Raw genomic sequence first — 26,756 nt, forward strand, 5'->3', positions numbered from 1 at the left:
ATCCGTGGTTGAACCTTGGGTGGGGGTGGGACGGGTAAAGGGAAGGGTGCGGAGGTGGAATGATACGTGCTTTACTATGGGCTCTTCTTTCTCCAGTGAGGCAGACAAAACAGAAAAATAAGGTTGTTTATTAAAGACATTTCTAGCCCACCGCTAGGGCTCATACTCAGCTCTAGGAGCCACTGTCCGACCTCATCCCCATTCAATGTGAATGACATTAGGGAGGCCAGGCCACAGGTAGATCCCCCCACCTGACTCGAGGGGCCCCAGCAAGCAGTACCTCTTGTAGCCAGGGGCAGACAATACTGCTGGGATGATGAGAGAAGTCGCAAGACTTCTGCTTTGTCCTACATCCTGCCTGGACCCTCGTACTCCTCACCTCCCAGAGTCAAATGTGCCCAGTACCATGATGTGGGGTACCAGAAGAAGCCCCTTTGTTAGGCCCCAGCGCTGTGTAACAGGGATATCCTTCCCTTCTCAGACATCCCAGGTCTGGGGGCCACTGAGGTAGAAGGCGGAAGACCCAGGCCACTCTGATTTCCCCCTGTGGGTCCTGCTCTGGCCTTGTTCCTTAGGGAGGTGGGAGCTTTCTGCTGGTGCAGGAGGCTGGCACCTCAGCCCACACTGGAATGCTGCAGTTCTTCCCGAAGCCATGAGGGCACTGGTTGCCCAAGCCGGCTCAGCAGCTTCGAAAGCTCCAAATTATGGTTCCGGAAAAAGTCCGTAAGGAAAAGACGGGACTGACAGGAGAGAAATGCAGGCAGAAACAATCAATCGGCTGGGACACAGTGTGCTCCACCTGCAGGTGGAAGGGACCACCCTGCCCAGGCCTGACTCACCTCAGTGTCCATGTCTGGGTACCGCCGGCCTTTGCTTTTGCCTAGACAACGAGTCTTGCCACCTTCAAGTCCCTGGCACCAAAATCCCTTCTCTTCATCAAACCTGCTCAACAGGAAGAGACCATTAGGTAGCAAGGAGAGAGCAATTCAAGTCTTAGTGCACACTGCCCTTCCCAGCCCGCAGGGCAGGGGTGTCTCCTTGGGAACCAAAGCTAGTGCACGTTTCCTCCAAACACATGGACTCGACCTGCTTCCCCATCTCCCCCAGAGCACTCCTCCCCTGGCTCATGCTCTCCCACCTGAGGGTCCGTGTGTAGTTCAGAAAGGGTGTGATACCCAGGAACTTCTGGATGCTCTCCATGGAGGCTGCTGGGTTGGTACGCAGCTCTTGCCCATCCACAATCAGCAGCTAAAGGACAGGGGCGTGGTTCCCTCTAGATTCCCAAGAAACCTTGGGCAGAAGGGAAGGGGAACCCCAGGCAGGGCTCTTGGAAGCTGGTTACCTGTCCAGGGGGATAGTGAGCCAGCCAGCGCTGTAGATGGGTGGAGTAGTAGCCAGGAGTGAGGCAGCGGTTCTGCAGGGAGCGGAGGGCCGGGGGAGCCTGGGTGGAGGCTGAAATCACCTGGTAGAAGGTGTAGTTGAGAGCAGCTGGGTCTCCATGTGCTCGCTGGTGCTGAAGGATAAGGCGTACAGCAAGAGCCAGTGAGGCGACTATCACTGCCTGTATCCCTGACACACCGCACAGGCATCCCTCCGCCAGTCACTGGTTTCCCTACCCTCATTCCTCTCTTTCTCTGGCAGCCACCCATCCATCCCTGCTACATTGAGTCCCAGGTATCCCTGGCTTCAGGCACACCTGGTACCAGGAGTAGGCCCTGTCAGTAGGGTTTGTGAGCACGGTAATGATCTTGGCTCGTGGGAGAAGGGCTGCTCCTCGCTGTGGCACAACTTCTGAGTCAAAGTAGGTGGCACTTTTTTCAAACAGGAAGTCCGTGCTGGCATTGGAAGGGACGGGAAAGAAGTCCATGTACCTGTGAAGTGGCATGAAGGCAGAGAAGCTGAGAGCACAGGAGCTGCAGACCTGTGTGGTGGAAGCTGAAATGAGGCATTCCTGGGGGAGTGCTCCATTGTGAGGCACTCAAAGGAGACCCCATCTCACCAGTCAATGCCCTTGTGGTAATTAGGGCCGTTGAAGAACTGAATCTCCTCAAAGGTACTGGGGCTGGGAAAGCTGCTGGTCACGGCTGGGTGCAGGCTCAGGAAGAAGTGGACAGCCGTGGTACCTAAGTGTGAGAAAAAGCCCAGGTCACTGTGGGGGAGAAGCTTAGAGAGGTAAGAACACAACCAACCATCCTGGGTTTTAAACTCCCTTTGGCCAAACTACAAGGAGAGGAAATAAAGGCTGAGAAATGCCCCAGGGAGGGGTTAAAACTCATCCTCGGTCTCTGATTGCATCAGAATCACCTGTACAGTCTAAAAATTCCACAAACGATCCCGATAAACAACAAGCATTAAGTAAGAATCACTGACTCAAACAAAATAGGGTTGTGGTGAGGTATGAGCAAGGATCTCCTGAGGGTTAATGCGGGACAAGGAAAGCTGGCCAGTGACTCACCCGTCTTTTGGGGTCCCACAATGAGGAACTTGGGGAGCCGGTCACAAGTCTTCTCCTTTGACCAGATATCTTTATGCCTCTTGTCATCACAAGGATTCTAACAGTGAGGCCAAGAATCAGATAAAGTCCAACCTCTTTTTGAAGTCCAACATCATTGTGCCTCCGGCTGGCCCTCTTACCTGCCAAAGCGGGCTTCGCTCCTCAGGGAAAAGCTCAAAGTACTTTTGGGCAAGAGGGACAGGAGGAAGGGTTTGCAGGCGCAGCCGTGTCCAACACTGCAGGAAACGCACTAGACTCTCAAAGGTGTACAGGCCCAGCCGGTCATTCCCATAATTGGATAGATGGGTCATGAAGATGCTGATCTGCAAAGGCGTGCCTTCCCGTCAGATCTGGAGGGCTTTCCCACCCCAGAAACCAGCCTCAGGCATGCTGCTCCCCAGACTTGTAGATCTGCCTCTTAGCACCTTACCGGATTAAGCAGCACCGTCAAAAAGAGCTCTCCGCCTCGGATGCTCCGGTCCAGTTCCCGAGAGCCTCCGGGATACTCGTTGTAGAAGATGGTGTGAGTGAAGAGGCCGCAAGTCTGCCGGGGCAGCACCTGGTGGGGCAAGGAGCAACAGGGCCAGAGGAGATTGGAAAGGCTGAAGTAGATGAAGGACTAAAGTCTTAGGCACTGGGATTCCCTGGGCTTAAACAGGACGTGGTCTGAGGTCACAGCAATACAGCTCTGACTATGCACACTCTAACCTTTCACCCTTTCAAATGCTGTTTAAGTGGATGCCCTTGGACTAGCAGTCAAGAGCACATGGGTCAATGCAGGTTGGAGGCGGTCTAAATGTGGGGATGTGGTTCACGTTGGACTAGGAGTCCCTCACCATAATGCCATTGTGAATGAAGCCTCGGCGGTAGCGGGCGGGGCGGAGATGGGGATACTCCTCGGTGCTGGTCACCTGGATGCCCCACACAGACTTCCAGGCTTCATAGAGCTGCGTGTGGATCGGGTACACGCCCGAGTGGTGGGGGGCCACAGCATACCCCAGATCCGTGGGAATCCCATGCTCCTGGGAATGGCATAGACTCTCACCAGGACCTGGTGAGGTTTGGGGAGTAGAGGGTGAAGAGGGTAGGGGTGCCTCCAGAGAAGGAAGAATGGAAAGGGTAGGGAAAGGTTATCCCATTAGGAGAAAGTTGGAAAGGAAGCATTATCTGCAAGAGGACAAAGTATGAGAAAGAGATCCGAGGGTCTCACCAGTGCAAACTGCTTGTTGAGCCTCATCTGGTCAGCCAGCACGGAACGGTTGTGGAACAGGTGTGGCTGCATGTGGCTCCACATGTGAGGGAACCACCAGAATTCTTTGCGGTGCTTCAGCAGCATGTCGTCCCCTGCATCCTCCTCCTCTGTCCCTACAACCACACACTGACCACTGATCACAGCCGGGCAGCCTGTGCCGCCCTTTGCTTCTGGGCAGCCCTGACCATCTCCCACCCTTGGGACATGATCGACCCCCACCCACTAAGGCCTTGCTTGCTCCACCCCTAGCTTGCCCTCCCCCCACCCAGGCTTATAATTCATGCCCAGCACCAGCTCCTCGAGCGGTCTGCTCAGGGAAATGAACACTGAGAGGACAGGTGCTTATGAACATGCTTGACGCAGCATGGGACTCATAAGCTCACCAGTGTGATAGAACTTGCCCGAGAAGCCCAGGTTGAAGGTGAAGTTGGGGACTAAGGTCCTGAGTTTGTTCTGGGTGGTCAACAGAGCCTGGGAACAGAGCAGGAGACAAGAAAAATCAAGATAGCAGAATAAGAAGTGACACGAGGAGCAGTATCCATTTGCCTGCAGAGAGCAGAGCAGAGTCCAACAGGCTGGGGGCAGCCTGGCTTCTAAGAAATCTGAAGTGCAGAGAAACAAAAAGACTGACCTCCACGTCAGCCACCTTCATCCGGGTACCTTCCTTGCCCACAAAGATGTCATCGATGTCTACCAGGATGTAGCGGTCCAGGTCCAGGCAGAGACGCTTGCCCGTGAGGTATGCGACAGCATCGACAAAGACAAGTTTGTGGAGCCAGAAGGAAAGGCCGTGGCCAAACAGCACCCGCTGGATGCCATCATGGAGCCCCAGGTCTTGCACCACAGTGGGAAGGTGGGCCCGACGAGACCCTGGTCCTGGCACGGGAGGCTCAGCTGGCCGCAGGCTGGCGAGAAGCACTGCTTCATATGTGCTATGATTGGACTGGAAGACGGTCCAGTCATCCCCGGGCAGGGGCCCAGGTTCCAGGCGGCTGGGGCGAGTGAGATGCAGTAGAGGGGCAGAAGGATTCACTTCGTAGTCCCGGAGCCCCAAGTTTGAGTGCAGAAAAAGAGGAAAGCCCTTTAGCTGGGCACTCAGTAGGCTATGCTCATGGGCTCGGAAAAAGCCAATGATGCCCACGCCATACTCCACACAGTACTGGTCTAACAGCTCCCTACTCGAGGCATCCAGGTTGACATACTTGAGCAAGTTCTCATAAATGACCAAGACATAGCGGCCATGGTCATGATCAGTCAAGGTGGGCATGTCCCCTCGGCCAGGTGCCAGCTCGGTGCTGTAACGAAAACGGCTGGACTCCAGGATAGCCACAATCTCCTGGCCCAGCTGGGAGTAGGCGCTCTCCACAAACACAAGGACCACAGGTTCCGTGCGGACTGTTTCTGGAGACTTGGGAGGCCGTGGTGGGAGTGGAGGCTGCGCAGGGCCAGGGCCGGACACCACACCACTGCTGCAGTCTCCCAAGGGGAGGGGCAGGGGCTCCTTGGCCTTGGGGCTGGTAGACACGTAGTAAGCCAGGAAGCCCATTGAACCCAGGCTGAAAGCAATCAGCAGCAGTATGAGGCGGTGCAGTTCCAGCTGCCTAGCTGGGCGCACCACCTTCCACAGCTGAAGCATGACGGGGAAGGGCAGGAGGAAGGGGCGCCGCCTCAGCGGGTGGGAGGCTGGAGCTCTAGTGGCCAGACCGTCCTGGGAGGGTGAAAGGCCAGGAAAACAGGGGAAGAGGGTGCCCCCAGGGTTGGCTTCCAAAAGAGGTGGACTCAAGTCCTCTTAATATGGGGTAGCGGAAGCAAAGGGGACAGCAGGAGCTAACTGCACAGAGTCCCTCAGGGCTCAGGTCACCATGGCCCCATGGCTTCCGGCTGCAAACCCAGCCAGGCTCAACTTGGGGACCTGGCTGGGCTCCTTACATTACGGGTCAGCAAAATTTCCAATCTCTGCCCCTACTGTCTGCAAGAAAAGAGAAATGAGCAGGTTACTTCTGTCCTGGGAGTTGTCATCGATCCAGGCTCCCCGTCACCCATCTCTCTTACCTCCTGCTCACCGGACACCGGGTCCTCCGAGGGGCTCCTGAAAAAGAAGAACAGCCACTGAGTCCCGGATTCCAACGTCACTGTGCATCCCCTTTCTCAGCACGGCCTCCTCAGTGCCCAAATCCCCCTCCCCCTGCCAAGTGTGCAAAGGAGACAGGAGGGCAAATAGCCCAGGAAGAGTAAAGATAGGTCTGTGGCGACAACAGTCCCCAGCCCAGGCCCGGACAGCTGGTCAGCAAGAACAAGTGCTGGTCTTTCTTTCAACGAGACATCGGATAAGAGCAAACTCATGATTCTGCTAATCTTCATTAATCAAACCCAAAACCACTAACGAACGCCCCATCACAGGGACACTATGGTGGAGGAACTCAAGCAGAAATAGATAGCTATTCAGTATCCTAGAACCTGGGGACTCATTCCCTGCCCAATAAAAACTCCCTACCCCCTACACTACAGCTCCCCTGTGCTCATCAGGAGAGGATGTGAACATGTAACTGGGGACTGGGACCTGAGACCAGTCCGGCAGCTGAATCCAGAGTCCAATTAGTCCCCAGTCTCCTCCAGTTCTCCTAAGCTGTACTGCACCTGAGCTGGCCTGGGATGTGAGGGCTTGTGTCTGGTTACAGAAACACAGCAAACTGAGAGGGGCTGGATGACAGAGAGCCTCAGGCACACCCAGCTGACGTGACACTTGAAGAGTCAGGACAGAGGGATCAGAAAACACAACGTTCAGGAGATTTGGTTTGGGAAACTTCTTAGTCTGATTTCTCGACATCTCCACTTCCCCTAAGACTGGTGGCTGGCAATCCTACTCAGCGCCCAGCGCCCCTTCAGAATTAAGACTATTTACAAAAAATTCATCCTTGGCATGGGAGGAATGGAGGAGAGAGAGAGGAGAGGGGTGTGCCGGTGATGAGAGTGGGTGAGTCCAAGGCAAGCAGGGGCAGGAAGAAGTCACTGCGGCAAAACAGATCCTCAGGAATTACTGTCACAACACCGAGACAGGGCCACTTGTGCAGCAGGCACCCTCTGCCTTGACAGCCTCCTCTGTTCAGAGGGTCCCCCAAAGTACAAACAGCTCAACAATGTTTCCCCTTTCCAGTGTAAAAGAGACCAGCCATTTAGCAGGTTTTTTCCCTGGGCTGGAATTATGGGGTATGAACCTGTTCCACGACCCTGCACAGTGGCAGCAACTCAGATTGGGTATGTCAAGGAGCCAAACCGTCGGAACGCAAGAAATATGTGTCTTTAATTCTTCTCCCAGTCCCAAGAGGTAGGTAAGGGGTGCACACTATGACTACCTCCATTTCACAAACGAGTGCCTGAGGCCCAGAGAAGCTGAGGAACTTGCCCAAGATCACACGGCTCAGTCAGTGGAGGAACTGGGGCTCCAAGCTGGGCCTGTGAAGCTCCAGGGTTGGTGCTGTTAACCACTGCATGTTCGCTTCATACCTGGAAGAGCAGCAACATTTAGAGAAGGGTGTGGGCTTCTAAATGCCGAAGTAGGAACCCGTGTGTGTGCGTGTGGACTGGGGGGCGTTGTGTGCAGTGTGTGTGTGTGTGTGTGTGCGGGGGGTGTAGCTGGCCCAGGGGACTGACAGCGAAGGAACTCGACCCAATCCATGCAGGGGGCAAGTCACACGGGGAAGGGGTAGGCACCGGGAGCTGAGGTTGCGTGGACACCAGCGAAGCAGATGTCGGGCGAGGGAGGAGGGGGAGCCGCGCAGGGATCGGGGTTCACGCACGAAGGGACCCTGTCGAGGGCGAAATCCGGGGTCAGGGGTGCAGGGGGGTGTCCAGAAGAGCGCAGCGGCCGGGGAGTATGAAAGGGAAGGGGACGCGCAGTAATGATTCTGGGTGACACGGGGCCAGGCACTGGAATGGAGGAACCCCGAACGGAGGAGGAGCCCCGAGTGAGGGGCGAACTGGCCCAACTGGGACTCTCACGAGAGACGCTACAGGAAGGGAGCCCGGGCGAGGGGCGCGCTGGGCCGCTCCGAGGGGCCGCCCGGCACGACCCTGCGGGTGGCAACACTCCCGGGAAGTGAGGAGAGGAACTAAGGGCAACCGCAGGTGGGGGCCACCGTCTCGGCGTGTTTCGGGGTTCTCCTCAAGGGCAGCTCACCCGGCGGACTGGGCGGCGTCCCCTCTGTCCCCGGGCTCCGCCGCGTCCCGGAGCTGCCCGGCTTCCCCGCTCTCGGGCCCTCGGGCCAGGTCGCGGCGACACCGCCATCTCCGAGCGAACGCTCCGCCGCAGCTGGACCCAACCACTGCTCCCACGGGGGGAGGCGGCGCGCTCCCAGCGCCCGCTCGGCTCTCCACCGGCTCCAGACCGGGCAGCCACCGCACAGAGAAGCGGGAAAACCAAATTGCCGCAGCGTTCAGCCGAACTGCGGCGTCCGACAGCGGGGTCTCCGCAGCTCTCCAGCAGCAGCACACCCCCTCCCCTCCCCGCCGGGTGGCACAGTCTGGGCAACGTCAGGCGCCGCGACTCCCCGGCCAGGGGCGGGCTCGTCCACTCAGTCCTGCGGAGGGGGAACCGGGCCGGCCCACTGAGAAGGAGGGGGAGTGGGCGGGGACGGGGGCGGGACTACACTCTCAGCTCGTCCACCTTAGGACGCCCCCCTCCCTCGCCCTCCCCAAATCTGCCGCAGCCCCTGGGATCGGGTTGAAGGCTGATGTGAAAAGTTTAATTGTAAAAGGGGGTCCCTGGGGAGTGAGAGAACGTACTTCATCTGAGACTTTCGACACCGGGCAGCTAAAATTTGATCCCCCTGCCAGCGAACCTCCCGAAGCAGTAACACAGTGGACTGTTTAAAGGTTATTTTATTAAATATCTTCAGTTCAAGGTTTCATTGTAACAAAGCTATGAAGGGTCTACCAACATTCAGAACAAACACTAACTAATTTTAAATTATTTCTATGTCATCATGCAAAAAATTCTGCATCAAATGCCTTCCTTTTCCTGTTTTTAAAAGGTGACTTAGTTTTGTCTATTGTCTATAGATGCTGACGTCAGCCCCAAGAGAGTTAAGGATGCTAGGAAGTGGGGCTGGAGCAGCCATATGAAGCTATGGGTCTCAAAGAATTCTAAGACCATGTGTCTTCAAGCCAGCAAAACCCAACCCTGTTGGTGAAGGGGATCTGCGTGCTGGCCCTGCAGGCTGCAGGGCGGGATGGGGCCGGGGCATGCAGGAGGTGCTCGGAGGAGCCAGCTAAACCCAAGCAGCAGCACCTGTGAATTCGCCCTCTTCTCAGTTGGCTCCAAAGCAAAACCTCTCTCTTCCCAGCTCCCTTGCCTCCAGAAGATAGTCCAGGAAGCTGGGGTTTGTCGACCCACCTCCCGCCCCCACCCCCTGACAAAGTGCAGATACCCCTGCACAGCTATTTGTTGGGGGGAGGGAGATAGGGGACCAAGGCTGTGACCAACTGCTCCTCCATTATCTGCCCCTGGACTGCAGATCTCCGCCTCCTGAAGCGAGACTCTTTGAGCACAGGGCAGGCCAATGGATGCGGGAACCTTGGCTCTGGACATCCCTTTTGGGTACATGCAGGTGCAGGGGGTGAGGCCCATGCAGATTGTCCAGCAGTAAGTCTACACTTCAGTTGGTCAACAGAAGAGGCCTCTCTGAGAGGACACTCGCTCCTCTTGTCAGAGTAGTTGGGTCAATCTCAAAGACAGGAAAAAACAGACAAGGATGAGCTGCAAGGGAAGTAGGAGAGAGGTGGCCGGAGGGCAACCTGAATGCATAGAAACAACCGCCCCTTCTCCTGCTGTCTGGCTCTGCCCATCTCACGGGGGCTCTCGGCAGAGGGCCCAGACCCAGACAGAAAACCAGCACTGCTCAAGGTGGTGTGGGCAGCCTGGTCAGGCCCCGGCTCTCCCTTGCCAAAATTGTAAAACAAACCACAAAGCAGAAGCATCCACCCCTGCCCTTTCCCGGCCACAGGATCAGGCAAACATCAGGGCCAAGGGCACTGTGCCTCCGAGCAATGGATGAGTGAGTGAGTACAGTCAGACTAGCACGCGATTCCTCTCCGGCTCCGTCATGAACACACTTCCACAGCACCAATTCTCTTCCCTTGTACGCTATGTGGACAGTACAGCAACGTTGGGGCCCTCCGTCCTAGGGTTGCTGCATCTCAGCTGCCTCCACAACAGGCTGGGAGCTCTGCCTGCTCTCCCAGGTAGGCCTCATGTCCACCACGTTGTCCCCAGCCGCATTCCAGGCACCTATGCGAGGGCTGAAGATGTCCACTCCAAGACCTGGGGTAAGCAGGCCACCTTGGGGGGCTACACTCACATCACAGCCCCCAAAGCTCTGTCAGTGTTCTCTCCTGGTCCCTGCCCCCCAAGTCTGCGGGGCCAGAGGCCAAGCACACCTCTTCAGGACTGGTGGGTGAGCCCACTGTTCATGCCAAAATGGGTTTCACACAAACTCCTGCCTTCTTGCCGGCCCAAGGGCTATCGGTGGTTTTGAAACGCATCATGGTACGTTTTCCGCTGCTGCTTTTTTTTTTTAAACAATCTTTTTTTTTCCTTTTTTTTTTTTTCCTTAAATGTAAAAAAACACCTCGGTACAGCAGAGACAGACACGAAGGGCGGGCGGGAGGGCTGCATGCAGGGGCGTGCATTGGCTGCTGCCGCTTTGTAATTTAATTGTTTTAAACCTCAAACGAACAGGACTGCCGCTGTCACTCCGGCCCTCCAGAGCCACTGGCTGCGAAGGTTCGACCTCCGGCTGGAAATCTCCTAATACCCCTGTGGAACAGGACAGAGTGTGGACACAGGGCAGAGCGTGGTGAGCACACAACTGGGTTTCAGGCACTCACACACCCCACATAGATGGCCCAGATTGCCCGAGAAGGTGGAGGGTGAGCAAGAAGCTCACATTTAAATACAACACTGCCTCGAGTTCGCTGGGCACTCTGCAAGGGCTTTACCTACGGTGTCTCAAGGTAACCCTCACGGCAGTTCACTGTGTAAGGGTCTCACTCTCGCTCTCTTTTGGACAGGTGAGGCAGCTGAGGGTTAGGTGAAGGAATTTGTCTGAGTTGGCCTGATTTGGAGTCGCCAGGTCACATCCAAGTCTGTGTCCTGCCTTTGCCACGCCTCTGGGATGGGCCACACCTTCTCCCCCCACTTGCACTTCCCAACATTGTCTTCTTCCTCTGGTCCCGTCCCCTCCAGCCCCTCCCACATCACTCCCCACCAGGTGCACCTGTTGCTGAGCTCACTGCAGTGGTGCGGCAGGGGCCCCTGAGCAGTGGTAGTGGACATTGAGCCACTTGCCATCCCGGCGGTGCCAGACCCGGGTCTCCTCCGACTGGCTGGTGCGAGGCCGACCCTGCCCGTCGATGTACTGGGTGAGCCGGATGTAGGCGATGCAAGCTGCGTCCTCTCCAATCACATGGACGTGTGGGTTTAGGATGGTGGTATGGATGGGCTTGCTATTTTTGGACAGGACTGCAAATGGGCAGGGCAGGGTAGGTAGGAGGATGTCAGGCCTGGGCACCTGCATTTGCCTCCCAGACTGCACTTCCAAGTCTCCTCCCACCCCCTACCATCTCCAGCAAACACTTCCAGTGTCCAAGTGCCGTCACGACCCTCCAGAGGCCCCGTTACATTAGCCACAGTTATCCAAAAGGAAGAGAAAGACAGGTACCAGGGACAACAGCAGCTACTGTTTTCATCACTGTGCTGGGGTTTTACAAGCATAACCTTAGTTTACACTAATCATTTATAAGGAGAAGGCTCAGGAGATTAATTTGCCCAAATCACACACATTTGAACTCAAAACTATGAGACCACAGCCAAAGCCGCTGGTCTTTTGCCTGTGTTGGGGTGGTATTTAGATGCCTTAAGGGTTGGCTTGTCCTGGACTAGGGCTGCAGAGTGAGATCATGACCTTGTGGTATCCGCATTGATTAGTGATTTGCTTTTTAACAAGGTACCAAAGTTTAAATCCAAAGTCACGGAAACAGCAAATTTAGGGTATCCCCTAGAGCTCTAAGGACCCTGTGGGGGAAAGCCAAGGAGGGCGGAGTGCCACGACCAGCACATGCTGGCCAACTGTGCTGCTGCTACTGAGATGTACATTTCTAGTCCAATTCAGATACAAGATGCTACAGGAACCCTTTCTCAGAACAAACAAACTGTGGAACTGCCTCTGGCTAACAGAAAGCCTTAGATGGCTGAAGGGTTGGCACATGGAGCTGAGATGTGGAGAGGGTAGGAGTTGGTAGGCAAAACAATGACAAACAAAATGCAACTCAAATGGGGTGGGGAAGGGCCAGGATAAAGTGGAGAAGAGAAAAAAAATGAAGGGGAGGCATCACACACTGTAGACATGTATGGAACTATCACACTCTACCCCATCAATGTGGATTTAAAGTAAAATTATATAAAACAATGAGGGGAGGGATTCAGAATGGGAAAAAAATGGGGTAGGGTGATGATCAGTTCCTTATCTGGTGGAACTTCTAGGAATTGTCCAAGTGTACATGCACCTGCCTCCATCCAGGCCACCTGCTTCCTCTTCCACCAGACCCTCAGCTCTGGATCTCACACACACCATCGGGGCCCTGTTGCTACCCTCCTTTGGAGTCTGGCTCGTTTCTCCTCTGCTGTGACCACTGCGGGCGCAGACCTTTTCCCTGCTGAGAGCACCTCAACTTAATCTCCAAGGTTTTCAGTCTGTCTCAGAAACAGGTGAGGCTTCAAGAAACAGAGTGACCCTGAGTGTGGCTCCTGGGACTCCTGGAAGCAGCTGAACAGGCGCTCGGGGTCTGGATCAGAGGGCCTTCCTAGGAGCCGGTTTAGGACCAGAAGGGCACACGAGCAGAGCATAAGGAAGCAGGTGGACGGCGAGGCAAAGGGAGCAACGGGAGTGAGAAGGTGAGCAGGGGACGGAAGCACAGGGTGAAGGGGCAGGCAGGAGTATATCAGCAGCACGAACCCACTCACGATTCTCAAAGTAAAACTTATGGAAATCCATCCCCTCCACGAGGTTACCAAGGGCCTCTGGCTCAAAAGAAGTGAGGCCTGGATCACAAATCTTCCTGCAGGAGAAGAGAACAGGGCAACCCGTCAGGCTTTCGTGGGAGTTCTGTGGTTTCCCGCCTCATCTGTGGAGTGTGTGGAGGCAGCAGGTTGGCTAGCTTGTTGGCCATTCCTGAGGAGTTGCCCAACATCTTCCAGGGCTGACTGCCTGCCAAGCCATCTGGTCCTGGCCTTTCAGCCACCAGCAGGACACCATGGGCGGGTTGGTCCTGGAAGGGCTCCCAGCCTATGGGGTCTACACTGCCCAAGGCCCAGCCCTCCCTTTCCCTGGGTCTGAGCAGCGTTTTGGAAACAGGCAAGGCTGAGCACTCATTTTGGGTCCCTACTCACGTGTAGGCCTCAAAGTCCCCATTGTTGATGGCTTCAATCAGCTGCTCTGTGATCTTTATGATCTCCTGTTTTCTCACTGTAAGGGGAGGAAAAACCCACCAGTTTACCTGCTGGGTGACCTCTGGGGACAGAGAGCCCTCCCCCATCATTCGGGGTGTCCCCATGATTGATCGCCTTCACAAACAGCCCTCTTATGTGTTCTCAAGGCTCTTTACAGGAACAGTGAACCCACCTTTCTCTTCAGCCCCCTCTCTGTGTCCTTAGAACCAACACCCACCTCCTCTAAGGGTGCCTCCGTTAGCTATAGTGTTCGGGCCTTTACCTCCTTAGCCACTGACAATCACAGTGCAGCAAGCACTCTTGTCTGTAACAGTTGATGAGCCAGGAACATCAGAACTGCCCTATTCAGTCTGTATCTCATCCTTGGCAGATGCAGCCTGAAAAGCGCCTCCCTGTACACCTGTCACTCTCCCCTCCCCATCACCATTTACTTCTCTCACGAGCAGGGACTCGGGCAGGTCTGTTGCCATTCCCTCACAGCCCTCACAAAACTGGATTTGGGGAGCAGGTAGCCAAAAGAGTCAAACCCAGGAGGAGCAAGGATTCCGCCAGAGTGAAAACAGTCCTGGGGGGCCCACTCACTCTCCCCACCATGCTTATCTCCTCCTCAGGGTCTTTCTGGGATAAACAATCTTGCCATGGGAAAACCCCACAACATCCTCCCACCACAGGGCAGCTTCATTTCCCAGGGAACGAGCCTTGGAAAAGCTATGTCTCTCAATGCAGCTGTCACGCTGGATGTGGCCCTGGGGGCAACCAGGACAAGACTAAGCCTGAACCCCCTACCCAGCCTACAGGGAGTGTCCACAATTCGCAGGGAGTGGTGCCAGGGGAAGGGAGCTTAAGCTATCAGTATGAGTTTAAGCTATCTCTGAGTGCTGGGCTGACCCAGGCCACAAGCCCTTCCTCAAGGGAGCCAGAGGCTACAAAACAGATGCAAACCTTACAACAGTACCGCTGGCCAGTATAGCCAAGGGCACAATTAGAGTGGGAGGGCACCCCACAGCCATCGGCACCACCAGGTGGTGGCTCTAGGCAAGCGGGCAGCCAGTGAAACCACCAATGCACTTGGTGTCCCTTTTTACAGGGGCAGGCAGGTCCCATGCATGCAGCATGCAGCTCCTCTGCAGCTGTCTGCAGGGCCTGACTGGGGCACCATGGTACAGAGGTCTGTGTGCTGAGACTATGAGAGACGGCGAGCAGACAAGGCAAAGACTTCCTCTCTCAGCCAGAACCCACAAACCCATGCCATCTGGTACTAACTCGGTGAGGCACGGGGGCAAGGACTTCTCCTATCTCAGTTATAGTTCATGACAACACTCTAAGGAAGGGGCCATTCTGCTTCCTTTACAGATAAGGAAGCTGAAATTCTGTCCTTTACACACTTTGGTGTAGTTGCACTTCCGACTCAGGCCTTCCATACCCAAGCCTCGTGCTCTTAGCAGAACATTGTGCCAAGTCTCTGGGAACATTATATCCCTGCTATGGCTGCCATGGCCTCCACTCCAGGCTCCACACTTGACCCTGGCTGCTGCTGAGGCAAGACCCACACACTGCACACCCTGGTTGCCTGATACTCCCTTTCTCCCTCCCTCTCTCTTGCATCCGCTCTTCTGGTATTTCTAGGGGTCCCCAACTCTGGGCGCCTGCCTGGTACCATCAGCACCTCGAGCCACTCCCCACCCCAGCAGAGGCCATGCTCCCAAAGCTTACAAAGATGGGCAGCTGGGCTGAGTGGACAGCTCTGGTTGGGGGGGTTCCCCAGGGGTCCGGGAGGGGTGCAAGGGACTTCAGGATGAGCCAGGGAGATGGAAGCCAGAATGTGCCTCCCTCACACTTACTGGCTGAGGAGCAGAGAGAAGGCTGGGGCTGCATGCCTGCAGAAGGGGCTGGTCTGTCCCGGGAGCTCCTTCCTTCAGGCCCCGAGCTGCCATTCCCAGTGCGGAGCGGGGCAGCTAGCCAGCCATGGCAGGGCAAGGGCAGTGCAGCCAAAACAAACAGAACAAGGCAGGTGAGCGAGCAAGCCGGACAGGACCCGAGCCCGTGGCACTGCAGAGCCGGGGCAAGGGGACGCCTCGGGCTGCTGTGGACACTGGACCACATCCCACGCCGCTGCCTCTGCCAGAGAGGCCTCCCAGCTGACGGCACCAGGCAGGCTCACTGACCTGGGGCTCCAGGCTTTGGAGGAGCCTTAAAACAGCCTGGACAAGAAACCCTGCTCCTGGGGATGACAACCAAGGGGACAAGGCCCCAATATCAAGAACCCATAATAAAGATGCATCCCGCTCTGCCATCATTGTCAGAACTGAACTGATCTGACCTTCGACACAGCAGCCCCGAAGATACTGCCTTCACTGCCTCACAGATTCACATTTTTTATTTATTTTGGTTCCCAAACGTCTGGTGACCTACAATGCTCTGAGCTCTGACCTCCAACCTTCCTAAGATCACTTACTGAAGCCAATGGGAGTTAATTCCATGAAGTGAAACCAAAGAGCAGAATGGGTATTGCCAGTGGTCTGCTCTGCCGAGCCCCTGTGTCCTCTGGCATTCTGGCCAGCCCCAGGCTTAGTTCAGTAGCCTTTCCAAGACTACCAGGACACAGTGTAACTTCACAGAAAACAAATGGGTCAACTTGTTCATGCCAAGATCTCAGAAACAGAGCAATCAGCTCATCCCAGAGTGCTCGGGATTACAGCCTGGGAAAACCAAGACAACTGCTCATCCTAACTTATAACTCACGACACTAGTAGGCTGCTTCCTCAGGGACTTGAGAAGCCCCCGTCCTGGCCTGTTGCGTCATTATCGGCAACAGGAATGGCTCTCTGAGCCCTGCCCCCTGTGAAAACTCTAGATCAGCTCTCCCAGGCTCAGAATTCAAGAAGAGAAGTCTTGTCCAGCAACACTATGGAAAGGCACTTCGGTGCCAAGCCTTCTCCTGGGGTATAAAGAGCCCCCAGTCCCAGGTCTGGGGGACAGACAAGGAAGGGGCCTTGCTGGAGCCAAGGTACCCTAAAAGATTCCTTCCCCTTGTAAGGTCAGCACCTACCTTTGAGGTCCTCATCTTCTGTAGTGGTATTGCAGCTCTCTGTGGAGCCCTGTGGGCCAAAAAGAATATGTTTCTATATGCTCGGGCCCTGGAGCTTGGAGGAGCCAAGTAGAACAAATGCAGGTGTATGCTCCTATAAGAGGTGTAAGGAGGAATCATGGAATGTTCTACCTTCACCCTTGCTTAACATAAACCTCTGGCTCCCCAGTGTTCCCCATTTCCTCAAACGGCACCTTCTATTCAGCTCCTTGGGCTCATCTCTGGTCTCATCGTCAACTCTTCCTATTCTTTTTCCCTGCGCCTCAGTCACCCAACCACAAAGTAGATCTGTCAATCGTAACTACAGAGGAAACCGCATCTCTCAGCTCTTCCTGTGACACACACCTACAGCGTGAGTCCAAGCTGCAGACATCTCACTCTGGGATTTACTACAACAGCTTTCTGGGTCTCCCTATGCTTGCCTTCTCGTCTACAACATGGCCAGAGTGATCATGCAAGGGGTAAATTAGATGATACTGCTTCCTGGCTGAGATGAACAACTTCTCTTTGATGCCACAAAAGAAATGCAATTCCTATCAGAGGGAGGGAGCAGGTCTTTCCTCCTGCTTACCCTGCTCTCAGCTCTGCCTGGTCCCTTCCAATCCTTCCACTGGTCTAGACCATGCCTCTGCACTTGCAGATCTGTTTGCCTAGGGCACTCTGGAGACTGCCTGGCCATCTCCTCCCAGCCTCTGTTCAGTGTTCAGATCCTTCTGAGAAAAGCCCTTTCCTTACTGTTTCATTAAAGACTGTTCATGTTCTTTGCTTTGCACTCCTTCCTTCAGAGCACTTATCAATACTGGACCTTGACTTGATTTGTTACTGGTGTGTCAGGCGCCTCCCCTGCCCAGCTGTGGACAGGAAACATCCACAGTTGCAATCAGAGCTATGGACAGGGCGTTTGGACTCAATAAACATCTCCCAATGTTGGCAAAAATACGGAAGGCCAAAGGAGCAAAGCAATAGTTCATGCTCCAAGTCTGTCTGCACCCTTGCTTCTGAGCTTTGAAGCTAAGAAGGATACTCATTCAAACTTCACAATTCATAGAAGGAAGTTCTATTATTATAATTCTCAGGTTTAAGAAAACTGAGGTGTCAAGTGCTTATGTGACTTATCTAGACCCACACAGCCAGGATGCAAACCAAGTCTGTTTGCCTACAGAGCTTGGGCTTAGGTCAGTTATACCTCCTTTTCAGGATACAGCAACTAATAGGCACACATCACTTCCCCACCGACCCAGCCAGGCTGTCTGCTGCCAGTCCAGAAAGCAGGAGCCAGGCCTCAGAGCCACTCACCTTGATCCCATCTGTAGCATTATGCACTACGGTGGTTTGTGGCTCCTGTGAGAGAAGATAAAAATTATCCTCTTGATACGGGGATGGATCTTCAGCTCTTCCCTATCCCAGTAACCCGAGAGATTCCATGATAACCACAGAGGCCTGCCCAATGCCCAAAATATCCTGGATTAACTGGGACCCTAGGCAGCCGGGAAACCCTGGAAAGAGGCAACAGCAGTAGCTGGTACAAAGAGGTCTGGCATTTAAGTGGAAGTAGTGCCAGGGAATCTGAGGACAGGGCCTTTTGTCCCCAGTCCTGCCGGCCTTCAGAGCGCTTTCCACGTGGGGGTCCCATGGAGCAGACACTAGAGGAGCTGTAGAGCTGAGGACACAGGCCAGGCCCTGCCACCAGTACTCACCAAGGGGAGTACAGGAGACATGGACACAAATCAGTAAGGGCCCCGAGAAAAACCCGAGATGCCCCCTCAGCAAGCTGAGGCCTCTGCCCTCACCTTTTGCCCTCCCAAGAGTTTTCCTGGATCCTCAACACTGTCACGCAGCATAGGGTCTGCAAGAAGCAGAGGAAGGAGCAGGCGTGACAGTTTCTCCTAACTCTCTAGTTAGCGCCTTGAGCACAGGGTGCTTGTGGAACACACAGCACCTCCTTCGAAGAGCCCACAGAGAACTCAGGGCAGCTTGGGCTCTCCAGGAGCTCAGAGCCTTCAGCACCATCCAGAGGTGGGGGACCCCAGCCCTCCTTCCTGTTCTTGACTGTGCAAGGGAGACTGAGGCAGGTTTTACAAGGGCCCTTCCAGGACAGAAGCGCCTGTCCCAAGAGACCGCTGCTTTTCTAAGCAACTCACCTTCCTGGCCCTCCCACCGCATACCCACTGGGGGTCCCAGCCTGGGGCTGGGAGGTTTAGTTGAGAGCCCTGACCACTCTCCCCACCAGAAGCAAAAAGGGACAGGAGTGGCACTTCTGCCATGCAGGATGTAGTGTGGTCAAGCAGGACAATGGAAGGCAAGGGAGAGGGTCTGGGTGGAGAGGTACACACAAAGCAGCCTGCTCCAGGGGAGTAAGAGGCAGGAGCCCCAAGAAGCCAGGGAGAGAGAGCAAGAAAAGGAAGAGGGGAGGAGCGGGAGGCAGCCAGGGGTAGAGGTGGAGAAGCTGTAGTCAGGAGGTACCATGGCCGTCTGCAAGGGCGCGGGCTCTTGGGCTGGGCTTACGAGACTGTTTTTGTTGTTGCTCTGTGGCTGAGACAAGAAAACAGATGGTTTAGTTCCTCGGGTGTCACGAAAGCCATGTAGGTTTGACTCCCAGACCTCCCTTGCCCCCTGGCCCGGCCCTGAGGTGGCCTTTGTCACACTGTATGGACAGGAGCAATGGCTGGAGACATGACCAGAATACGGGAGTGTTGGGAAGGGCCCAGAGAACAGCCCAAAGACTTGTCTTCAAAGATTTCTCCAAAAGTCTCAGCTTAGGCCAGGCATTATGTCACCACACAACCATACCTGACCCAAAGAAACCCAGGAGCTTCTTCCCATTTCATAAGGCGAGTGGATGGTGGTTGGAAAGAAAACAGAACAAAATTCAAAAAACTCTGGTCCCCTATCTCAGAGAAGTCTCCTGATGCCCTTCCACCCCGAACTTATATTTCCTTCACTTTAAAACATCAGTTTGAAGACTGACCTGAAAAGAAAAGGAAGGAGAAGAGAAAGAATGCCAGGCCTAGGAGATGGTGTCCAGAGAGGAAAGGGTGGACCTCCACTCTGAATGCAAAATGCACCCATGGACCCTAGGCTGCAGAGATAGGGCCATGCTGGAAAATCTTAAACTTGATCAGCTGCAAGAGGGCGCAGCTCCAAGAAAGCACAGGTGAGTCTGGGTGGAGACTCGGGCTGCCATCCCAAGCCCCACCTCCAGGAAGGAGCAGGCCCCTGCCCATGGGGACGAAGCTCCCATAGTAACACAACCACCAGGGAAATCGCCTTGCCTCGCAGAATGTTACAGATTGCCCCAGGAAGGGAGTGGCGGGGAGAAGATGGTGAGGAAGGAGAAAAGCCAAACTCCAGGGCACAGAGCCATACTGATGCTCTCTGCCTTTTCCGATGCCCTAAGTAGCACATTCAGTCTCCCTGGGAACCCCAGCGGAGTAGCCTGATGTGAGTCCAAGGAGGGCGTGGTTATGGTCACAGCCTGCGTCTTCTCTCCTGAGACACACTTGGCAGCACCCAAGTGCCGTGTGCTGTATTTTATCTGGAGGCCTCTTGCAGCACACCTGAAATCACTCCCAATTTGCTGTCAATGACTGAACCATTCCTGCAACCCAAGGACACTCAAGCCAGGCCTCAAGTGTTACGAGACTTCACTGAACTCTACAGGATGGAGGAGAGAGAGGTCCCCGAAAGAGACAGGATGTGGCTCTAAAACCACCAGCACTGCTCTCGTCCATGCCCACCAGTCAGGCACACAGCCATCCCATCCGTGGCTGCCAACACTGACCTGCCCGCTTGCAGCCGGCTTCTCCAGGCTACTCTGTCAGTAAGCCCGCTGAGACCCATCCTTTGCCGAGGACAGGGATCCCAGGGTGTCTGTAAAACCTGCCCTGTCTGCAGAGGGCTGGGATATTGCCCCTGTGGTAAATCTCAGGTTTTAATGGATGATTGTATAAGAGTGCACACTGCTGGGTACCCCTTGGTGGCCTGTGTCCCATGAGAACCAAGATGTACTTGTTCATCTCTCAGCTGTTCCCTGAGGGCTTGGGTGAGCCGGAGGAAGCACTGGGTATGGCCACATCATAGGACTCATACAGGGGAAAACCTAGGTCAGCAAGGCACAGAGCCTGCCAACCAATTCCTCGGTGCACAAGGCCTCTCCACCTGAGGGTGAGGTTTCTCCCTGTGTGTGCCACTGGTCCCGTGGCCCTATCAGCTTCACTTACTGCCCTGGGCTGCTGTGGGCACAGCAGGGCCTCCACACCACACTTTCCAATGCCCACTTTTGTAGGCCACTGGGTGACCTTGGGCAATGGCTCCCGCCTGGCAGGACAGGCCACACCTGCCCACACAGCACAAACATGCAGTGAGGATGAGAGAAGCACACGCACATGGCAGAATGAGTTTGCGTGGCTGGCAGGCGGGCGCAGGCAGCATGGAGTGGGTGGATGGGTGGGCAGGCAAGGCTCACCATTAGGTGCACGCTGGAACTCGACTTCCTTTTCTGGACACACCACAGCAAAAGGGAAAGAAAAGGGGAAAGAGGAGGTAAGAAGAAAAGCACAGAGACACTTGCAGGTTAGTGCACCAGCGTGGGCTCTGCATCAAGGAAAGAAAAGAGTGGAAAAAAGGAGACCTAGAATACAGCATTATAGGGTTAAAACAGTGTGTATGTGCGCGCGCGCATGTGTGTATCTATGTGTGTGTGGTGTACAAACAGGCAGGCACACCCCCCTCCACATCATGGAGAGTTTTTGGGTCAGGTTCACAGACATGGGTTAGTTCACTCCAGTGAGATGCTTGAGCCTTGCCCCGAGAAAGCTTGTTAAGGAGACAAGGTCCCCAGCCTATAACGGTGAGTAGCGTTTTGCTGCACATGTACAGATACGGGCTCACGCCCCTAGCTCACCTAGATGGCTGTATAGCTTCTCTCCTGCCGGAACCCTGGGTAAGGTAAGAGCTTCCACAGGCCATCCTCTGCTCCAGATACATGGGATTGCTAAACTCTGATGTTGCTGTACCCTTAAACTGCTCTTCAGAAATGGTGTCATGTTTCTGAAAATCGTGTAGCAGCTCTGTCAGCTGCCTCTCCTCCATCAGTACAGCCACCGTTGAACAGATGCACGTGTTTCCTTGTGTTCAGCAATGAGTGGGAAATGGAAAAACAGATAACACCAGAGGTGAAAGGGGCCATGATCACCAGATGCAGAGATTAGAGGCTCTGGGCCAGGCGGAAAGCAACGATCGCTGAGCTCAACCAGATGCTCAGACTTGCTATGCTGACGGGAAACAACAGCATCGACATACAGACCCTGTGGAACACTGCAAATACAAATCCCAAGACTGTCTAAAAGCTGAAGGGAAGTTGTGAATTTCCCAGCTGGCTCCCTTGGGATATGTGAGCCTGCTGTCTGACATTTGCACATTCAATTAACAATGTCCAACAAACCCTGGCTGACTGCTGCTGCAGGCACAGTAACCACATATGCTCAGTCACTTCTGTCCTCGAAGGGGTTCAGGTTTTCACTCGAGAAGAAATGTGGAGGAAACACATCATCCAGAGGAGTGGGTCACACATAATTAAAAGAGGAGTCCACAACTGAAAACTTGGCCTCCAAAGAAACAAAAACCTGCACAGGATCAGGCCTCTGTGGCTGTGAAATGCGCTGAAATGTTAAACTGCTCCTTCCAGAGCGATTCAACAAGAAAGAGCTGCCCAAGACTCACAGCTACAGCCAGAGCTGAGGGTAAAGGAAGGCCCACACCTTACAGGCACGTCTGTGCTCTCCATGGGACGTAGCGAAATGCCTCACAATTAACATTAGATTAACAAACGTTTGCTGAGTTGAACTGCATTTGATGACTGGCTCTTCCCCCGGCTGAAGCAGAGCGCAGTTTCCTAATTCTCCTTGTTTTTGATCTGCAGGGGCCTCAGTCTGTTACTTGTACCTGCACCCTGCCTTACAGCAGAACACACTACACTATACTGCATCCCAAGCCTCTCCAGCTGGCTCTCTCCTGAACTGTTCCATGTGAGAACCTAGGTCCACCCTTTTCCACTTGAGGCTGTTTTGCATACTAGTGAACATGTGTCTGGTTCTCTCTCCACGTTTCCAGACAGGACTTGCTCATCTAGCACCTGGCAGCATCATCAAGCACCACATGAGGCCATTTCACTTTTATTTCTAAATTATGTATGTATTTAAAATTCTACTCCGGGAAAGTGTTCAAGTCTCTTATTCATTCTTAATTTCAACAAACTGATATCCACACAGAACATAAAGGAGCTAACCATCGCCTTTCTGTTCCCCTTTCTCCTCTCTTGGTCTCTTAAAGACTAAATGGACATTCTGGCCTGGAACTAACAGAATGCACAAGCTGTCCTAGAACCTTTCAAGTTCTCACAAGTGACTCTCACTTTTTCATAGACGTCAGGTCACAGGTGCTCATCTTCAGAGGCATCTCCCCAGAACAGAAGTCAGCAGATTTAAGATCACAGACAGCTGCTGAAACCAATGCTAGTAACTTGCACACCTCACAGAAAGCTTCTAAACAGCGAGAAAGAAACCACCCTGTGGACATGGAAACAGCAGGAAGACCTGAGGGAGATGGGGAGTCTAAAAGAATCCAGAAGGCTGAAGACTCGGGACCTTTTGAGCAACTCTGCAGGCCTCCCTCCTGCCAGGGCACCACCACTTTGGCTTCCCAGAGCCCAAAAGGGTCCAAATCGACACACCTTGCTCTGTCCCTTGTTTTGGATCAGCCGTTTCATGTAACCATATGACTCACTGTTACTACAAAAGGCTGGCAGCAACATTATAAGCAAACAGAGAAGGAGATGGATAACCACACTTCTATCACTCTTTCAGTCTCCTTTCTTAAGCAATTAAAAAAAATTATACATAAATGCATGCCTTCCTTTAAAAATAAACAGTATCCTGATTCATATTTTGACTAACAGAATAGTGAATGGTTTACATGTAGATAATCAAAAAAAGGTATTAAAAGAAACCAAAAGATTCCCAAATTTCCATCACTCAGTAACGTTACTAAAATTTCAGTGGGTTTATTTTCCAGTTCTTTTTCTATCCACCTATTATTGACTGAATAAATACCTACAAACATCGTTTCTGAACACAAATTCGATGACAGTCTGTTTTCATTCATCTCCCACTTTTCTCACATAATACAAACTGCTGTCTTAAAGATTAATAACTCTAATGGTGTACTAAATGGATTCCTATAATCATCCAGTCATTTCCGCTCTGGCTTTTGAGATTGTCTGCAATCTTTTCATGGTTGTACACAGTGCCAGGCGGGACATCTTTCTGCGTTCAGCATTTCTCTATTTTGAAGTATTGCTTTAGGAAAAGAGTGAAGAAAAATTTACAGAGCTTGAGTCCCAGGATCATAAAGGCAGGGACATTTCTGTAACTGTGAGCCCACAGGTTGTTTCACAAAGCACTCTTCTGGTTCTCACCACTATCATTTACCCCAGAGGCCCAAAGCTCAATGTTACTTCAATCAGCATTTCTCTGATACCAGGGAAGCTAAACACTCTGCCACATGTTATTCAGTTCTACTTTCTCATTTTTAGACCATTTTCCTGCAGGTTTTTCTTTTTTTTGGGGGGGGGTGTGTGGAATTCTCATTTGTTAGGGAAACTGAATAAAATCACTACCAATCCTTTCTACAAACATTGCCCAGCCAATCTGTGAGTATACTTTCAGTTTTGCTTGGTCACTTTATTTTTAAAAATTTTACTTAGTTTATTAATTTGGGAAGGAGAGAGAGAGAGAGAATCTCCCATTTGCCAGTTTACTCTCCAAATACACTTAAGGATCGTGGCTGGGTCAGTGTGAAGTCAGGAACCAAAAACAGCAATCCAAGTCTCCCAGTTTGGGGGCAGGAACCCAACTCCTTGAGTCATGGCCTGTGACCTCCCAGGGTATGCATTAGCAGGAAACTGGAACCAGGAGCGAGGCCAGGACTCTAACCCCAGCAGCCAGCTGCTATGTGAAACACTGGCATCGTGGCCTCTGACCCACCATATCTTAACAAGGTTCCAAGAAAGAACACAGCATAAAACTCACTGAGCACGTTTACCAGGCTCTGAGCCAGGCCATGCAGAGGGCCGCGCTCTCCAAACATTCTCACGTGAAACAGTTTCCCCAGTGGTTCAGTCTGCCAGCCCTTCCTCAGCTTTCCTTTGGTGTCTGATGTACACCTCCGCTCTTTCCTAACCTCTCTTCTTTCTCTATTTCCTTCACTGAACCCTCTTCTAGCCCCCAATAAACAGATTGCTCTGAAAAAAATGTCCTCCGTCAAATTCTAAAAACTCCATGTGCTTTTAGGGGATGAAAATATCAAGAATTCAAAGATTGGACGTCCCCCCCCACCCCAAGGCCTACAGAATCTGAATTCCAGGCTAGATCCTGGGAACTATATATTTTTAATTAGCTCCTTAGGTGCATGGCTGGCCCTGACATTCACTTTTGTGATTAGCAACTAGAAAATTATGCCAGAGACTTCCTCCCCATAGCGCCTTCACCCACTCTCTCTTCCACCTGAGCAGCACTGTCTTACCTCAGGTCATGTGCTATGCAGTCCCCCCAGCCCTGCAGATGCTACTGTCTCCAGCATCACTGGTACCTCAAGCCCGTGTATCGTCACAGATGCGGATCCCTCTCCCTTTCTCAACCTGGCAAAATCCAACTAGGCCCCAGGCCACTTCTATCAGGGAGATTTCCTCTTCTGGATTCCACGCCCGTCTCTCTGCTCTCTCTGGACCTGCTCTGTGTACATCTACTCCTTAACAGACTGCAATGGAAGAGCAGCTAATGCCATCGGCCTGCCAGCTCACAGGGGACAATAGGCATCCCACAAACCAAGGAAGTGCACTCAAGGGATTCACTTATGTGAATCCCAAATCCACACATCCAGTGCTGCTAGCCACTTCCGTGGGCAGCACCAGGTGTGTGTCAGGGCCAGCAGACGCCTCTGCTCACATGTTCCATCTTCCTCAAACTCTTTCCACCTATGTAGTCATTTCCCCATCTACTCCCAGTTTTAGCAGAGTTAGCACCAATTTGTCCAGCATTCAAGGATAGAAACACTGATGCTATCTATCGGATCTTTTTGGAATCCCCAGCGTCCAGTGTGAAGTTTCTCTTACATGTCTCTTACTGCAGCTGATATTCCCAGCATCACAGGTGCAGACTACTTTTGGCAGGCTGGTACCCGTGCATGCCTGCTGGTGAAGTCTACTTATTTATTAACTTCAGTCCCCCAAACACCTGCAACAACTGGGGCAAGGCAAGGGAGAAGCTGGCAGCCTAGAACTCAATCCAGGTCTGCCACATGGATAGCAGAAACTCATTGATTTGAGCCAGCACCAGTTGCCTCCCAGGTGTGCATTAGCAGCAAGTTACAGTCAGAAGCAGAGGCAGGCCTTGAATCCAGATACGGAATGCAAGTGTCCCTCATGGTATCTTAATGGCAATGGCAAGCACTTACCCCTGGCGAGTTTTAAAATGTTTTACCTATCTCTGTTTCTAATCATCTTTCCTTCACCCACCCACCCCTGGATTCTGGCAGAATGTACTATAGCCTCATTGACAGCTCCATGTCTAGCTCCTCTCCAGTTCTACCCAGCCTCACACCCTCACCCAAGTCTCTCCTATCACGGATCTTATCACAGCTTCCTTGCCTGACAGCCTTGGTGTTTCTCACGAACCTTCAGTTCTACCGAATTAGGCTGATCCGGTTCACGTGATAGACACTTGCCCTATAGTCCACTTGGGCAGAAAACATCAGTAGGTAGGACAGAACTCATACATGCTATCTCTATTGGTTCTTTTTGGAATCCCCTACACCCAGTGTGAACCTGGATGACACCTGTCCCTTTTTCTAACTTGGCCGCATCCATCTAGCTCCTGCTGAGAATCAGGTGATGTGTGGCAGAAGAGGGGTGGAGGACTGCCCGGCCACACCAGCATCATGTCAGTAGGTATGTGCACAGCCACAGTTCCCTCCTCTGCGGCAGAAAGCCACAGAAGCGGGTACACAGAGAATGTGGGAAAGGGAAAGTCGGGGGAAGAGTTGGGGGATGGGTACATGCATTTAAGTCGGCTGTGGACGCAAGATTTTGAGAGAAGGCTCCATTTAAACTTTACTGGAGGATTTGCAATATTCCACTGTGAGAGCTGGTAGGCTTCCACTGAGCATGAATTCCTATGCAGTGCCCGAGCTTCAAACCTGCAGCACGCCTCAGCCCTGTAGGTTCCGCAGCTGCCTTCTCCTCTAACCAGTGGCTAAGCACCCCCACAGGGCTTCCTGTTGATCCCTGCAGGCCCTAGCCCCACAGAAAAAGTGATCCTCTGACATGCCCTGCACCTTCTCCGGAGGAGACTATGCCTTGAGG

The 26,756-nt window shown here is 53.3% G+C and overlaps 2 protein-coding genes across 17 annotated transcripts in view; both read right to left on the bottom strand.

Annotated features, from left to right (window-relative positions):
- Positions 1-112: 112 nt before the first annotated feature.
- On the bottom strand, positions 113-6,190 carry NDST2 (N-deacetylase and N-sulfotransferase 2). 3 transcript variants are annotated; one of them, XM_058672043.1, is made up of 13 exons: positions 4,378-6,186; positions 4,130-4,217; positions 3,705-3,853; positions 3,331-3,516; positions 2,925-3,053; positions 2,635-2,817; positions 2,456-2,552; positions 2,000-2,123; positions 1,697-1,871; positions 1,343-1,513; positions 1,139-1,248; positions 840-942; positions 113-740 (listed from the first exon to the last, which is right to left on the bottom strand). In XM_058672043.1, the coding sequence occupies exons 1-13, from the start codon at positions 5,380-5,382 to the stop codon at positions 615-617; spliced, it is 2,646 nt and encodes an 881-aa protein (XP_058528026.1). In that variant the 5' UTR covers positions 5,383-6,186; the 3' UTR covers positions 113-614. The 3 variants fall into 3 exon arrangements, with proteins under 3 accessions (XP_058528026.1, XP_004583546.2, XP_036351802.2); XM_004583489.3 differs by having other exon boundaries at positions 3,705-3,859; positions 4,378-6,183; XM_036495909.2 differs by having other exon boundaries at positions 608-740; positions 1,176-1,248; positions 3,705-3,859; positions 4,378-6,190.
- A 2,416-nt stretch (positions 6,191-8,606) lies between these two features.
- CAMK2G (calcium/calmodulin dependent protein kinase II gamma) overlaps positions 8,607-26,756 on the bottom strand; it is a 166,372-nt gene continuing 148,222 nt past the window's right edge. For 6 of the 14 annotated variants that reach the window (XM_036495818.2, XM_058671460.1, XM_058671458.1 and 3 more), the window contains 8 exons: positions 18,803-18,871; positions 17,636-17,680; positions 16,301-16,349; positions 15,093-15,206; positions 13,192-13,267; positions 12,766-12,860; positions 11,021-11,265; positions 8,607-10,560 (listed from right to left, as the gene is read on the bottom strand). In XM_036495818.2, the coding sequence (XP_036351711.2) occupies positions 11,033-11,265; positions 12,766-12,860; positions 13,192-13,267; positions 15,093-15,206; positions 16,301-16,349; positions 17,636-17,680; positions 18,803-18,871 (681 nt within the window). In that variant the 3' untranslated portion in view covers positions 8,607-10,560; positions 11,021-11,032. Of the gene's footprint in view, positions 10,561-11,020; positions 11,266-12,757; positions 12,861-13,191; positions 13,268-15,092; positions 15,207-16,300; positions 16,350-17,635; positions 17,681-18,802; positions 18,872-26,756 lie in introns of those variants that run through there. The other 8 variants (XM_058671463.1, XM_004583491.2, XM_004583494.3 and 5 more) reach the window with 4 other exon arrangements.

This window comes from Ochotona princeps, chromosome 13, assembly GCF_030435755.1.
Source record: "Ochotona princeps isolate mOchPri1 chromosome 13, mOchPri1.hap1, whole genome shotgun sequence".
Lineage (NCBI taxonomy): Eukaryota > Metazoa > Chordata > Mammalia > Lagomorpha > Ochotonidae > Ochotona > Ochotona princeps.

What these genes read in the sequence shown, in the direction of transcription:
- NDST2 (XM_004583489.3), bottom strand. Translation starts at nt 5,382, where the DNA reads ATGCTTCAGCTGTGGAAGGTGGTGCGCCCAGCTAGGCAGCTGGAACTG. An exon ending in TCATTCACAATGGCATTATG is followed by an intron (nt 3,054 to 3,330) that starts GTGAGGGACTCC and finishes TTGCCCCACCAG; the next exon opens with GTGCTGCCCCGGCAGACTTG. An exon ending in GGGCCTACTCCTGGTACCAG is followed by an intron (nt 1,514 to 1,696) that starts GTGTGCCTGAAG and finishes CTTATCCTTCAG; the next exon opens with CACCAGCGAGCACATGGAGA.